Source organism: Rhinatrema bivittatum, chromosome 13 (genome assembly GCF_901001135.1).
Source record: "Rhinatrema bivittatum chromosome 13, aRhiBiv1.1, whole genome shotgun sequence".
Taxonomy (NCBI): Eukaryota; Metazoa; Chordata; class Amphibia; order Gymnophiona; family Rhinatrematidae; genus Rhinatrema; species Rhinatrema bivittatum.
In genome coordinates, this window is record NC_042627.1 from 57,024,939 (window position 1) to 57,041,627 (window position 16,689).

General features: G+C 40.4%; 2 protein-coding genes across 2 annotated transcripts in view; one reads left to right on the forward strand and one right to left on the reverse strand.

The window, feature by feature from the left end:
- The window catches only part of SLC24A5 (solute carrier family 24 member 5), a 38,363-nt gene extending 24,698 nt beyond the window's left edge, over positions 1 to 13,665 (forward strand). Inside the window, exons 8-9 of the mRNA XM_029575729.1 lie at positions 4,739 to 4,840; positions 13,282 to 13,665. Of these exons, the coding sequence (XP_029431589.1) occupies positions 4,739 to 4,840; positions 13,282 to 13,604 (425 nt within the window). The 3' untranslated portion in view covers positions 13,605 to 13,665. The remainder of the gene's footprint in view (positions 1 to 4,738; positions 4,841 to 13,281) is intronic.
- An 89-nt stretch (positions 13,666 to 13,754) lies between these two features.
- MYEF2 (myelin expression factor 2) overlaps positions 13,755 to 16,689 on the reverse strand; it is a 127,287-nt gene continuing 124,352 nt past the window's right edge. Inside the window, exon 17 of the mRNA XM_029575726.1 lies at positions 13,755 to 14,302. Within this exon, the coding sequence (XP_029431586.1) occupies positions 14,139 to 14,302 (164 nt within the window). The 3' untranslated portion in view covers positions 13,755 to 14,138. The remainder of the gene's footprint in view (positions 14,303 to 16,689) is intronic.

Below are 16,689 nucleotides of genomic sequence, written 5' to 3' on the forward strand. Positions count from 1 at the left end.
AATTAATCTGCATGTACATCAGCCCACACCCAGGGACACGGTTATAACTTGCGCACATGTTATAAAATAGCCAGGCCGCGTGCACACATGTACTGAATTTTTAGTGGACATGAGAATGTGCGCACATATGCCGCTTCTACTTTGTATATTAGTGGATTTTAAAAGGGGCATTCGCTAACACTATTCCCAGTTTTACCTGTTCATCCCCAGTTCAGAGACAGCTCCTCCAAACACCCCTAGTTTAAAAGTCTTGACTCCTCTGCCATTATCCCCAACACTTAAAACCTTGCAACTCTATTTTTCTTTATTTTTTTTTTTAACTTACACATCATCCAGAACAGAAGTAAAGTTAAGTGGCAGGGGGTCTTTGTGTACATCTCTAGTTCATGCCCCAAAATACCCCTGCCCGCACCCATTTTTGAGAACTTTCTAGATGTTCGCATTGCAGAACATCTCACAAGTTTTTTAAATCTGCTTGGCACGCACAAGTCCAACTTATTCACGCATTCCCTAATTAATGCACGCGCAAGGTTTTTAAAATTCACCTTTAATCTTTAACGCACACTCTGCTTCAAATATGTGAATATAACTTTTGTCCAACTGAAAAGAAGAGATCACTTCTGACTAATAAGAAGGAACTGGGTCAAATGTATCTGTACTGGCAGATTAATTTAAAAACAGAACTCTACAAGATACATGTATTAACAGAAGTATTTGTCGTTAGAATAACCCTTTTTAAGATAAGATCTTTAATTGTCTTTCAAATAGAATTAAAAAGGCTCCATTAATAAAGCCGTTGTGGATAACAGGCACTCTTTTGGGTGAGCTTTGCCTTAACTCTCTTCATAGAATGGAGACTTCCCCGATTTGTCCTGTTACATACTGTAATATTATAGATACCTGCATCTTTGTGTGCTAAACCTTTTTCCAGACTCTTTTTGAAGACTAAAATAGCAGAAATATCTGCAGTCCTAGGTGAATTTCATGAAGCTTTGCAATATGATTCCAAAGAATGCCACCCGTGAATTAAAAAAAAAAGCTTCAATTGTTTGTATTTTAGAGATGAGATCACAAAGGAGAAAAAGTGTTTAAGTAAACTTAACCTCTTCAGCGTCATGTTCTAATATAAAAATGGAAATTGGTCCAGCAATGATATTGTGCCATGGATTAGAGCTTTGGCACCTAGAAATTCTAGTGATTGATCCTTACTGTTAGTAGATATGCATAAGGCTGACTACCATATTTGCACCACTAAGTACTTACCTGTGGGTTTGGGTTGTTTTTTTTTTTTTTAAGTATGCCCCATTAAGGGGCCACAGTGGGAAAAACATGTCAGGGTCCCCCTTCAGCCAGGTCTGTATTAGTGCAACTGTCCCATCAATGCTTCAATCTTTGCTTCTGTGATTTGCACATTTTGATTAAAACACCTCCTAAAGGGGCTCCTGCTCGACTGGATCAAGATTATGATTTCAGAAATTGGTCTATACATTTTTTCACTTCACTCAGTATGAAGTTCAGGAAATGATGATTTGTAACCTGATATCCCTGCTTTATTATACCTTACTACAATAGCATCATCACCTAGAAATCTTACTGTGTGAAGCTTCTCTTTAAGGAAGGACCTGAGGAGATAAGGACAGATGTTCATGTTAGGGGCTCAATTGTTTCCTATACTGTCTGCAACTGGGTTTATTAAGAAGGATTTTTTTTTTCCTTTCTTAAATGTATTTTGTAAATGAGCTCCACTAGTTTAACAAACCATTCTTTGACTGAGATTGTTACAGATGTTTTGGAATTAATGTAAATAAAAGTAACTCTATGCTATGCTGAGTTTCTTCCCTATCCTCTGAGGTCATTTCCATAATAGAAGAGTTAATTGGAGTAAAAATGTCCTTTGTTAAGAACATTCAGGTATATTTCCCTGCTGGAGCTGGGAAAACTGTCATTTTTACTATTGTTATAGAAAAATGTTAAGAACAATTTAATACATGTCTAAACAATAGCACATGCATCGTCACTACCCCAACCTGTTTTGGAGGTTTATTAAAATGAAATAATTAGGAAGGTGTTTTTCATTAAAGAACAGTCACTTGTAGGCTAAACTATTTTTAACCCAGATAATTTGCATTCTCCCATATTAATATTGTACCTGGAAACAGTTCTGCCCACTCAGAGGGTAATCCAGAATTCTAGAGACCAACACCATAAACTGATAATCTTTCATTTAGAGGGGGGGGGGGGAGCTCACTTGAAACCAGTGACCTGAGGAATTATTTTTAAATAGTAGGAGAAAAGCTGAGGACTGTAGTCCATAGCAGCAACCTCTAGATGCAAAGACGCTGGGAACCACATAAAGTGGAAGTTTAGTATAAGTCACAGTGTCTCTGTAATGACAGCATTGTATCAATGGTGCTACTAGCCTCATTCAGGAAGCAGATTCATCCACTATAGCCTTAAGGTGGAATACAAGTTTTCTTTCTTATACAGCATTAACTGCAAACTTGGAGAATTTGTATTTCTAAACTCAGGCTTTTTTTTTTGTTTGGTTTTTAAATGTTTAACACTTCTGCACTACCCCTCAGCACCATGCATTTGATGTTGACACTGCTTGTGCACCTTTATCTACACTGCCAATAAAACTGCTGTACCACGCCTTTGGCACAGCTATAGCTACTACTCTTTTGGCAGCAATAACCGATTAGATGGGAGCTGCTTCAGGCCTCAATTGTGTCTGGACCAAGCTCAGCAATACAAATAGGCTCTGATATCCTGTGCCATAGTGTGGGGTTTTAGTGGACTTGTCCCAAGTTTTGGCCAGCATAGCTTTTTGTACTCTCTCTTCCCCTTCTTAGTGACAGCATTAGGTGTTTGTGCTCTTTAGCCTATACACCACCACCAATTGTACTTTGGTGTCACAGATCCTGCATCCATATGAAACTCAGTTGCTACTTTAACTCTTCATATTGTACAGCTTTATGGCTCTCTTTTTTTTTTTTTTTAATCTATAATCCACTCAGACATAGCTGTGGATCAAGTTGGGCACAAAAACTGGTTACAGTTTTTACAGAATAAAACTGCTTTAACTTTTATAGACAACTTTTGAGACATATATATATATATATATATATATATATATTTTTTTTTTTTTTTTTTACTGCAACTGAACTGTTTTACTAAATTAAAATACTTAGTCAAATTTAAAACTTACATATTTTGTGACAATGGAGAGAGACAAATACCCAACTATTGGTGAAGCAGATAAAAACAGAACAGTTAGAAGAAACCCTAATTTATATTCTGCAACAATAATGCTGTAATCACTTCGCTGTGGAACAGAAGAATTACAGAAAACTACTTCTATTGCTCAAGGTTTTGTGTTTTTTTTTTTTTTTAATAATTTTGAGATTTAAAAACACTGTGGAGGTTTACATAGATACAATGCTAAATGCTCCTAAAGAATCTGTATTGCTGGAGATAAAGCATTTAAACCTTAATCCTGCTTGGAAAGCAGAATGCTAATTAAGAAATATGAAAAACATTTGTGTGTGATATGACTGATCCCATCTTAACATAAGGTACAGGATTCAAAATGGTCAGGTCTTGATTTTCCTTTATTTGGTGTTATAGAGTGCTTTGCTCAAGCCACATACAAAACAGCCACCATTCAAAAATCAACAGCTGAAAGTGTTGATTCAGATGACCCAGGTTGGACCTATAATTGTGTCTATTAAATTCTGCACCAAATGTTATTTGCTGCATTATGACCTTTGTCCATTGTTATTTTTGAATAAAAATATGTCTGCCTGTACTTTTAACTGATTTTATGTATGTTTTTATTGTAAAACACAACCTGCTTTGCAGGCTGCATATTAAACTAATTACCTTAGCTTTTAGAGCTTGTTCAGGGCCCTAGATTCTCTTCTTAATACATCCTGTTTTATTCACAATTTCATGCAGTGCAGGCTATGCTAGTTACCATTGGTGGGGTAATAGCAATAAGGATCTGACATTAAGAGAGCTTATAATCACATTGTTTTCCTAATTGTTTAAACTCACTAATTAAATGTTAACTTTTACCTTTTGATGTTCAAGGGTCTTCTCTCCCCCATCACTTTTTTTTTCTTTCAGAACAAAAATGGTAGAGAAGATTTTAAATATCTCTTAGAAGATCTTCTTCCTCCTTTCCTATATATATGCTCTGAATTGGCCCAATCAATAACCCTCTAATGGGAATGGGAGCATACACAAATGTTGGTTCACTACTCTGTAAAAATTAGACACATAGGCCAAACAGAATGAGTATCTTAGATATCTGCTCTAACTTGGCTTAACCAAAAACCCTCTAATGGGCATGAGAGCATAACAATGTTGCTTGCTATTCTGTAAAGATTATAGAGGTACAACCTCCACATTTTTTTTTAATTAAATTCAAATCATACCACACCAGTAATAAATACTGCTGTTCCATCAGTAGCAGTTTTATCAGCTGGAGGCAGAGAATATTGGCTCAAACTGGTTTATGCTCAACAGATGGAGTAGCAATGGCACAAATTTAAAAAAGAACATTCTCCGTCTCCAGCAGCTGGATGAGGGACTAAACCCAATCCTTCTGGATTAGGGTAGCAGAAAGAAAAAATTAGAATTTACAAAAGATAAAAAGATCAATTTAAAGTTATCTTTTAAGGAGAAATTAAGTCTTATCTGCTAATTTCCTTTCCATGTTATATATTCATTATAGGAGAAACACTGGCTCTGCCTGAAACTGTAATGGGTCTCACCTTGTTAGCTGCAGGAACAAGCATACCTGACACAGTGGCAAGTGTGCTAGTGGCCAGAGAAGGTATGAAAAATTAAATGCTTGGCTACATTTAGTTAAAATATTTTAGAAGTAACCATAATTAGATGTCCAGACTTGGACATACTTCCGTGGCTTTCAACTGTCATCAGAATTTTGAATGTTTATTACTTTAAATCTCTAGCAGGTAGATTTTAAACGGGCCACGTGTGCAGCCATAAACATGAGGATCTCACCATGCACAAAGATACGCACTATTTTATAAAGTGCGGGGTAGATTTTAAAAGGTGCGTGCACATGGACACACTATAACACTCGCATGTGTTATAAAATACAAGGGCAGCCCACACATACATGCTGGACAGCAAAATTGCTTACCTTGTAATAGGTGTTATCCCAGGACAGCAGGATGTAGTCCTCACATATGGGTGACATCATTGATGGAGCCCTATTGCGGAAACCTTTCTGTCAAAGTTTCTAGAAACTTTTGACTGGCCCTACGAGGCCACTGAGCATGCCTAGCATGCCATGATATTCTCTGGCACAGAGGTCTCTCTTCAGACTCGTATGTAGAAATAAGCTTTAGCAAAAAATAAAATAAAACGTATCGGACCCAACCCCACGGGGTGGCGGGTGGGTTTCATGAGGACTACATCCTGCTGTCCTGGGATAACACTTATTACAAGGTAAGCAATTTTGCTTTATCTCAGGACAAGCAGGATGCTAGTCCTCACATATGGGTGATTAGCAAGCTAGAGGCTGAGTCACTTTGTAGTAAAACAACAGTGAAGTAGTGTTGTTGAAAATGAGCCAGCCGAAGATCACAGCAGGTTGGATGTAGAAGGAGTTGGGATTATACTGGAAACAAGTTCTTTAGGACAGAGTGTCTGTAAGCTGAATCTTGTTGTCCCTTCCTTGTCTAAACAGTAATGAGCTGCAAAAGTGTGAAAAGAACTCCATGTTGCTGCTTTACATATGTCAAGAATTGGCACTGAACAATAGTGTACTACTGAGGTTGACATTGCTCTTACTGAATGTGCCTTTACTCGCCCTTGGAGAGGAAGGCCTGCTTTTTCATAGCAAAACTGTATGCAATCTGCTAGCCAACTGGATAGAGTATGTTTACCCACTGCTTCACCCGGTTTGTTTGGATCAAAAGATACAAAGAGCAGAGTGGATTTCCTATGGACTGCAGTGCGGTCTAAGTAAAATGCTAGCGCACACTTACAGTCCAAGGTATGTAAAGCCTGTTCTCCTTGGTGAGAATGGGCCTTAGAAAGAATGTGGGTAAAACTATGGATTGGTTCAAGTGGAATTCCATAACTACCTTGGGGAGGAATTTTGGATGTGTACGGAGAACCACTCTGTCATGTAGGAATTTTGTAAAGGGTGAGTACGTGACAAGTGCTTGTAACTCACTAACCCTTCTAGCCGATGTAATGGCTAGGAGGAAGATAGTCTTCCATGTGAGAAACTTATCACAGGAATTCATGGGTTCAAAAGGAGAACGCATGAGTCTTGTTAAGACCAGATTAAGGTCCCATTCTGTGACTAGTGGCCGAATTAGTGGTTTAAGGTGAATTAAACCTCTCATAAATCTACTGACAAGAGGATGTACGGATATTGGTGCATCTCCCATCTTGTTATGGTAAGCTGAGATTGCACTTAGGTGTACTCTGACAGATGAAGTCTGGAGACCAGTGTCTGAAAGATGATATAAATAGTCTAATAGAGAAATTGTGGGGCAGGAAAAAGGATCAATACTCTTTTGCCTACACCACAAAGTAAATCTCTTCCATTTCAAAGAATAGTTCTTTCATGTGGAAGGTTTACATGAAACTATAAGCACTTGAGATACATTGGTTGAAAGATTGAGTGGTTGTAAAATCAAGCTTTCAACATCCATGCTGTCAGGGATAGGGATTGAAGGTTGGTATGGCGCAACCAACCCTGATCCTGAGTTATGAGAGTGGGAGCTATGCGCAGGCAAATTGGCTCTCTGATCGAGAGGTCTAGAACTATGGGAAACCATACTTGTCGAGGCCAATACGGGGCTATGAGAATCATGAACCCCTTGTCCTGTTGTAGATTCACTAGAGTTTTGGTTATGAGCGGTATTGGAGGATATGCATATAGAAGGCCTGAGTTCCAAGGGCGAGCAAAGGCGGCCTTGGCTGGCTGGTGATTGCAGAGCGCAGAATTTGTCCACTTTGTGTGATTCAGGCGTGATGCAAAGAGGTCTATTGTTGGTTGTCCCCAACATTGAAATATCCTGGTCGCTACTAAGAGATCCAGGGACCATTCGTGTGGTTGGAACTGACGCCTGAGTCGATCTGCCACTACGTTGTGAATGCCTGCCAGATAAGTGGCCCGGACAAACATTGAGTATGACAGGGCCCAGTCCCAAATCTGTGCAGCTTCTTGACAAAGGAGATACAAGCCCCTACCTCCATTTGTTGATGTACCACATGACTACTGTATTGTCCATTTGGATCAGAACAGTCTTATGTGAAAGGCAGTCCTTGAACACATGCAGCGCATAACATATAGCTCAAAGTTCCAGGAAATAGAGTTGAAATGTTGCTTTGAGTTTTGTCCAAGTATCCTGGGTTTGGAGATTGTCTATGTGAGCTCCCCAACCCATGGTGGATGTATCTGTAATTAAAGTTATCTGTGGGACTGGTTGTTGGAAGGGTAGGCCCTTGTGCAAGTTGTCCTTGTTCACCCACCAAAGGAGAGATAAACATAGCTGGTGGGTTACTTGAATTGGAGAGGACAGTGGTTGAATGGCTTGGATCCATTGTGATCTTAAAGTCCACTGAGTTACGCTCATGGCTAGCCTTGCCATAGGAGTGACATGAACTGTGGAAGTCATGTGGCCTAGTAAGGTTAGAAACTGATGAGCTGTTGCTTGTTTCTTTGAGTGAAGCGAGTTTGCCAGTAGGGAAAGTGTGTCTGCCTGATCCCTGCAAAGAAAAGCTTTTGAAAGTATGGTGTTCAGTTCTGCTCCTATGAATTGAAGCAGGAATGAGGTGGGACTTTTGATAATTGATGAGAAAGTCCATGGAGTGAAGTAGAGTAATTGTTCGACTGAGAGAAGCCAGAGCTCCTTGTTGAGATTGACTTCTGATGAGCCAGTCATCTAAATAGGGAAAGACATGGACACTTTCCTTGTGCAAGTGTGCTGCTATTACTGCCAGACATTTGGTGAATACTCTGGGAGCAGAGGCAAGTCCGAATGGTAGTACTCTGTACTGGAAATGTTGATGACCCACCATGAAGCACAGATATTTGCAATGAGGAGGGAATATTGGTATGTGAGCGTAAAAGTCTTGAAGATCCAGAGAACAAAGCCAGTCTCCTGTTTGAAGAAGTGGAAGCATGGTGCCTAGAGACCATCCTGAACTTTTCTTTCTTCAGAAATTTGTTGAGATTTCTGAGGTCTAGGATGGGACGTAGGCCTCCGGCTTTCTTTGGAATGAGGAACTAGCATAAATAGAATCCTCTGCCCTGCTGAGTCCGGGGCACCGGCTCTACAGCTCTGGCTCTCAGAAGGGTGGATAATTCTACTTGCAATTGGATTATGTGATTTTTGCTTAGAGGAAGAGGTCTCTGAGGAGAATCTCTTGGAGTTGAGAGAAAATTGAGTTGGTAACCTCGAGACATTATTGCAAGTACCCATTGGTCTGTTATTTGTAACCAATGGTTGTAGAAGGAAGATACTCTGCCTCCTACCGGAAGATCTGGTTGAGGATTGAAGAGATGGGTCTCTGGGAAAGGCCTCAAAAGCCTGCAGCCGGACCCATCCGCGGCCGAGATTGAGGCCTAGCCGCCCTAGGTTGTCTGGGCTGAGCTCTTTGCTGCGGCCTAGAAGATCTGCCCCTTGATGCTGGAGGGTAATAACGCCTCTGTCGATAGAAGGGTCATCTAGATTCTTTTCTTGGAGGCCGGCAAGATGACTGGGTAGCAGAATCCTGTGGAACTAACGATAGTTGGCACAGGGTTTGTGTGTGTTCTTTTAATTGTGCTACAGCATCTTGCACTTTAACATAGAAATGACGGCAGAAGAAGACCAAATGGCCCATCCAGTCTGCCCAGCAAGCTACGCACTTTATCCATTTTTATTTTCCTTTTTCTCTCTCCCACCTGTTACTATTGGCTTCCAGTACCCTCCAGCCCTAATTCCCCTCCACCAATTTAGAGAGCAGCGCCGTATCTGCATCCGAGTGACATCCAGCTCAATTAGGGGTAGCAACTGCTGTAACAAGCAGGCCACACCCTTGCCCCATACTCTTACCCACCCCTGTTATTTTTTGTGTTTTTTTTTAATTTTTTTTTGGAGATAGCAGCCCTCCATCCTTCCACTCCGTGAAGGTGGAACAATAACTACTGGCCACTGGCATCCCGCTCCATGAATGCCTCTGTGGCTACTGCCGCTCCGTGCAGTGTTTTGCTGCCTCCACTTTATTCACGCCCTCTAGAACCAACCAGGTTGTCACTAATACATGGTAAATCAACTAACTTTTCCTGGACTTGAGGTCTGAGGCTTTAAGCCATGCCCAGCGTCTTGCACTTATACCAGAGGCCGCTACCCTGGAAGCTATCACAAAACTATCATAAGCGGCTCGGACTTCGTGCTTGCCAGCTTCAATTCCTTTGTGAATGATTGTTTGGGCTGCTTCTTGATATTGCTGTGGTAATGAAGTTGAAAATTCTGGCATTTGTTTCCTCTGATATTGAGTCATGTATAACTGATATGATGAAATTCTTGTATTTAACATGGCTCCTTGATAAATTTTCCTACCCAGGGAATCCAAGAATCTATGATCCTTGCCTGGAGGAGTGGAGGAATGTGGCCTTATCCTTTTTGATTTCTTTTGTGTGAATTCCACAGCCACTGATTGATGTGGAAGTTGTGCTTTTTGGGAGCCAGGAACAGACTGCCCCAAATAAGTAGTGTCCACTCTTTTATTGATAGACTCTGGGAGCACCCATGTTCAGTACCTGCTATGTTGTAAGTCTAGGAGGACTTCATGGACAGGTATGGCTAATACTTGTTTTGGAGGATCCACAAATTGGAGGAGCTCCAGTGTTTGCTGTCTAGCATCCTCCTCAGTTACCTGGGTGAAGGGTATGGTGTCCGCCCGATCCTGGATAAATCCCTCCGGTGGAGATTTCTTCCTTTGATCTGGAGGGGAAGGATCTGACAAATTCTTCAGAGGAAGTGTCTGTATGCCTGTCATCCCATGTATCATATGGATCATCCTGATGTGGAGACATTGGAGAAGAAGATCTTGGTGGACGAGGAAGTCCAGAAGGACCTGGCTGCGGATCATCTATAGGTATCCGTCCAGGAATTTCTTCTCGTGGCTTGGATGGAATGGCACCGACAATTTCATCAAATTTCTTCATGAGAAGTTGGTACAGCGCAAATTCAGGATGTCCTGGAGCCCCAGGTGACATCGGCATTGATGGCATTGGGTCAGGCATCGGCAATGGTATCTGTATCGATGGTCGCCTCTGAATCGACTTAGGCTGTGGTGCCGGCGTCTGCGCAGGCACCAGCGGGGTTGTCTGCATCGGTGTAGGCATTGGCGAAGGTGCCGGAATAGACATCTGTTGATCCTTTAAGGCCTGGAGCACCGCTTGACAGATGAAATCCGACAATTCCTGCATAACAGCTGGTGCAGGCAGAGCAGCTGTACACGGTGGCGGTGTTCCTTCCACAGAGCCCTGTGGAGGTTCGACAACTGGTGCATCGCCATGGGATGAAGGTCTCAGCGGAGGTACCGGTGTTTCCTGGATTCTAGGATGTTTCGCTGTCAATTCCTCTGGGGAGAGAAGCGCCTCTGGTATCGATGGGTGTCTGTGCCGATGGCGGTGCTTCGAACAGTGTTCAATAGCATCGACGAAGTCAGCGACCGATGACGTTGGCGATGGATGGTCCCCTGACCCTTCCGGACGACTTTTTTCAAAATTATGCGTTTGGAGACTCTGGCCGGAGACGATTTAGTCAATGTGGAGGGAGATGGCAGACGTTGTAGATGGAATAAATGCTCCATCTTTTCCTGGTGGGCCTTTCTTCCCTTCGCGGTCATTTCTGCACATTGGGGACAGGTTGTTACGTCGTGTTTTTCCCCTAAACAAAGCACACACTCAAGGTGTGGGTCTGTAATGGACATTGTCCGATTACAGATGGGACATTTTTTAAATCCTATGGCCATTTTAACATCGACAGCCATCAATGAAATGAGAAGAAACATGAGGAAGAAATTTTACTCAAAGAGTAAAAACAAGACAAAGATTTACTCACCAGCCGGTGGAAACCTGAGAGATCCCGATGTGGGAGAGAATGAATGTGAAATCTGATTTTTAGTCAGACAAAAAGCTGTGAGGAAACTCACAAAGACTCCTGCTCCACGATGCCTACAGCAGCGCGGAAAAACAAAGACTGAAGAGAGACCCCTGTGGCAGAGAATATCATGGCATGTTGGGCATGCTCAGTGGCCTCACAGGGCCAGTCAAAAGTTTCTAGAAACTTTCACAGAAAGTTTTCCGCAATAGGGCTCCATCCATGTCACCCATATGTGAGGACTAGCATCCTGCTTGTCCTGGGATAATTTATAATCCGTATGCATATGGGTGGGTGGCGGGCACAAGGGGGGATAAAATTTTGCAAATTCACGCAACAAGATCAGCGCTGCCCCAGTTCCCTCCCAGTCTGCTCCAATTTAGGAGTGGGCAGGGAGGGAACTTTCCTACCCTAACCTCCCTTCTCCTCTCTCCACCCTCTAAATCCCCCCCCCTTTTTTTTTCTTCACACACACACACCCACACCCACCCTTTTCTTCAAATTACTTCAGGGCCCGACCTGAAGTAACCTGCATGCACCAATAGCTGGCTAGCACGCGAGGCTCCGGCACAGCAATAAATGACGCTGTCCCTGGCCGCCCCCTAGACCACCCATCCCAGCCATTATGCACATATCGCCACTTACACACATGGCCAGGCCCTTTTTAAAATGATTTTTACATGCGCAGCTGCTTTAAAAGCCAGCCATATATGAGTAGGTTTTAAAATACTTTTCATGCACATATGGCTGCAGCCTTTACATGATTATCTTGAGAGAGAGAGACTTTGTAAGGCTCAGCCTGACAATATATGTACCATTGTACAGGGGCACTGAGTTGGGGTGAGCTTGCAGGAGGTGGGGTTGGGATGTGGAGTTACAGAAACATTCAGAGGTATTCACTATAAAATTGACATCATTAAAGAATTTTAGTCCTTACAAGTGATGAAAAGGAGTTGCTTTGTACACTGCAGCTAGCAGAGACTGCAATGTAAAAATAGACTTCTCTTGTTAGAATTTATCACCCCTAAGATCTAAAATTCTTTAATGTCAATTTTACAATGAATACCTGTTTCTGTAACTCTACCCCACAAACTCCAACATCACTTCCAGATAACACCCAAATCAAAGTGCCCCCTTACAATGATTCATATATTGAGCATCAGGCAACCCCTATAAAGAGGCACTCTCTTTCTCTATTTTCACCAGACTCCAACACCTACTGAGGAGCTGTAGCAAAGTTACGTGCATAACATATGCCCTCTGGCTGAGGAAAATTAGGAGTTATGCGCATCAGTGCTGGTCCTGCCTCTGGAACACTCACGCCCTGGACCATTTACTTTTTCTGGACACTCCAGCTATTTAAAATTCATGTAGTTCCTGCACGGCCCACTTACACCAATATGCAGCTGTTTTTGCACACGCAAGGCTTTTAAAATCTACCTCTTAAATTTATGAATTAATTTTCAAGTTAAGTCCAGTTTAGAGTTTAATTCCACAAAATTCTTGAGCTACTAAACATCTAAAAAGAAAGCACAGGTCATTTTCTTCTCATGTTGAAAAATGATAGATGGCCAGCTCAGAAAATATTCACTTCTGGCCTGTAAAGTGTTACTGCACATTTAGAATTTCCTTAAATGGAAACTTTTCCCCTTTCCTTTACATAGTAACATAAGATGTCCCAAGAAAAAAGGCCATTGTCACACCTTGTTTGTCCAGTTGTTCCTGTCTACACTGCTGTGAGGGCATCTCCTAGCTTCACCATCTTTAAGTTTCTCAGCTGCAGCTATCACCCTTCCTTGCCCACCACCCATCTTGTTATATTACTGCTGCATTGTGTTTCCTGCTAAGCTTGTTGAAAGAATAATATAAAAGTTTAAGACTTAAAATGAAATGCTACCACTTAAAAATAAAAAAGCTATCCAGGATTTTATCTATTGAAAAAAAGCCATCAAAACTGCCTTTTGTATTTAGTAGAAAATAAGTACAAAATGAAGCCAATTTAAAAAAATTGTAGTATCTTTAAGAACAGTGCCATTTTAGTACCACATTTTAACCAGTCATATGTTACCTACATACATTTTATGTATATGGTTAGAAACATTTAAATAATAGCTTTCACTTTTGTTTTCCTTAGGTAAAGGAGATATGGCAATGTCCAACATTGTGGGATCTAACGTATTTGATATGCTATGCTTAGGACTTCCTTGGTTTATTAAAACAGTCTTCATCAACAAATCATCACCTGTAGAAGTAAACAGCAGTGGATTAACTTATACTACTATTTCACTTCTTATCTCAACTGTATTCATTTTTCTAGCAGTTCATATAAACAGTTGGAAACTCGATAAAAAGCTGGGAGCAGCTTGTCTAGTAATGTATTTGGTATTTGCCTCATTATCAATTTTATATGAGCTGGGCATTATAGGAAGCAATCTAATACGAGCATGTGGAGACTAAAATCTGATAATGAATTTGAAAAAAATACAGCCAAAGATGTTTTTTCTCTTCATCTCATCTGTGAAACCCCAAAATCCCATTTACGTTCAGAACATACAGAATTCTTGAACAATGCCATATTAGATTTAGAATAAATATGCAACTACCATCCATTTATAAAACAAAAACTTTATGAAAGATTCTTTACACTACGTGTCAATATAAGCTGGGAAAACTGAAACAGCACGAAACAAATCTCACTATGAAATCTGAAAGTAACAGTGAGAAAATGGCATTTCTCTTTTTTTTTTTTGTTTTATTAAAAACAGTATAACCATTCATTTAAACTGAATGACCACAGAGACATTGTCTTTAAAAACCAAACTCAGTAAGATTGTTAACAAAATTACAGTATATTAAACACTATACTGTTAAAAGGCTGGTGGGACTTAAAAGTTCATTTTTACAGCTCTAAGCATACACTGTTACTAAAAATGATTTACTAGGAAAGAGAACCTAAAGATATGGGAATGTTCATGACCATGTAGTTTTGATTTATGCATTGCGGTCCAAGCGTACATCTATTTCTCTGCCGTTGATCTTTATGCCATTCATTATTCTGCAAGCCTTTTCAGCTGTTTCTGGCAAGTCAAATCTGACGGTGCCACAGCCTTTCGATTTCCCATTCTCAGTTTTTATTTCTGCAAACATTACATGTCCTGGAAAGAAAGATTAGATAATTAAACAAAGATCTGAGGGTGGGAAGAAAGGGAGAGAGGAAGCAATCATAACATTTGACACTGTTGAGAATTTGAAATAGATATTTATCAAAATATGCAATGACAGACATTTCTACTGCATGCAGTGTACATCAAAGACCTGTCAAACATGATCAGCATCAGAAACCAGAGTATCCATGCCTGGATTTACATCTTATGTGCCCCTGGGTAAATGAAATTCAGCATCTTCGCCTCCTTGCTGGCAAGGGGAGGATAAAGAGGATCATGTCATGATCCTGAAGCCCCCACCCCCCCAAACACACAATCTACCAGATTCTAAGTAAGCAATTTATTTACAATTTTTTAAATACATTTACCTATCCATTTTTAGCCACAGCATTCTGTGCCATACAGACAACCCCTAACCATGTGTGGAATTCCAATTCTAGATGCATCCTAAGGTGGTCATGTGTATATTTGACTATGCACTGTTCAGTAGAAACAGATTTAACAATAGCAATGTTCTTTAGTAATGCTGTTAATCTAAAATAAACTGCAAACATGAACTTGCTAACAAACTGGGGGACCTTATTATCTTTCTATTGATATTTGATATCATATCAAAGAGGGCAGATAAGACAGAAGCTTGAAATGCTATTCTGAAGCTACCTTATACAGACACTGCTGAACTAGCATGGCAGTTGCCTTAGTGCAATTATGGAAAAGCTGAATTTGTATTTTCTGTTTTTTATTCTCCGCAGCCTTCGTTATGCATTCTGACAGGGTCACTAATCACCACAACTTCTGTGCCAATGACAGAGTGCACTCTGCCCTCAGAAGAAGCAGAGGAATGCTTAGCTAGGGAAGTTGCCTTTTTACAGGCATATGAAGCTTGAGGTTAAAAAAAAAAAAAAAAAAAAGAGTAGATGCATAGTATTGTTTCTTAGCTCCTCTTCCTTTTTTTCCATCCCACCTCTGATATAAAGGCTATACATGTACACATTAGCAGATAGTCAAAAGGACTAGCAGCCTCTCTCTAGGTTTTAAGCAGCACTAAAATATAGGCCTGCAGCCCTCTTTCAGTTCCTTCCCATAACTACAGAATGATGCAAACCTGAGCCAGCCCAAAGCAAGAAATCTGTAAACTGTTCAGAAAACAGTTTAAACAAAATTCTCTGGAATTATAGTTTATGAAATAGAAAACCAGTGCAAAAAAAAAAAAAGCAGTTATTTTGTTAAAACAGTTAATAGTGACAAAGTAATTCAGTTTGATAAATCATGCCCATAATCTTCCATACCTAGCTCTCAAACAAGAAACCTGAAAATAGAATGTTTAAACAAATGCTTAGACAAATGATAGTAATGAGACTTCCTTTTTTAATTGCACACGGTCCTTCTGTATTACAGAGATGCACACAGCATAAAATAGCAGGGATCAAAATATGTGGTGTCAGACATTTTACCTGCCAAGGCAAGCCATGTTAGAATGCCTTTGGCAAAGCAGCAAAATTGACAAGTTAATTTTTCCACCACGCCAAGGTGCAGCAATGGGACAGGCACAGATTCAGAGGAGTTGGGCAACTTATATACTCTTGCCATAACTATGTCCTGGTAAACTCAACTGCCAAGGAGAAACATTCCATTAAGAGTTCTTCTGTTGAAGACTTAATTGCAACAAGAATTTTTTGATTGTATTTTAAGTTTTAGCAATGTATTTTGGTTTCCAGAATTTTCCTGTACAAAAAATTATGGCGGCCCAGAGTTCAAGTTTTAGGATAAAGCAGAACAAATAAAAAGTACAAGAATCCTGCAAGTCAGTTTTCTTGCATTTTAAAATGGCACATCTTTAACTCAAATGTTTAAATTTCCTGCAGCTTGTAGGAGGGAAGAGAAATCCATAGTGAAAACTTTGCAAAATGTCCTACTGGCCCATTTATCTAATAATCAGTGCTATTTGCACTATTCCAAAATCCTACTAGCAAACTGGTTTGCAGGAATTGTTTGCCTGAAACTTTGTCATGGCCAAGGGATGTAATTCTCCATGGATACTGAAATGGCACTGCTCTAGCAGGTTATTATATAATGCATAGTTTTAGGTTTAAAATATTCCAAATAAAGACAATAGAAATACATATTTTAAAAGTCTATTTGGCCTCATTATTTGTCATACCATACAATATAAATGAAAGTGGAGTTGCTTACCTGTAACAGGGATTCTCTAAAGACAGCAGGATGTTAGTCCTCATACATAGGTGGCACCAGATGCAGCCTGGCATGAAACTGACAAAGCTTCCAGAAAATTTGAGCATGCCCCACTGGGCATGCAAAGTCCTGGCCACTCCACCACATCCCCCATACAGGGCCCCTCAATCCACAATAAAGCTAAG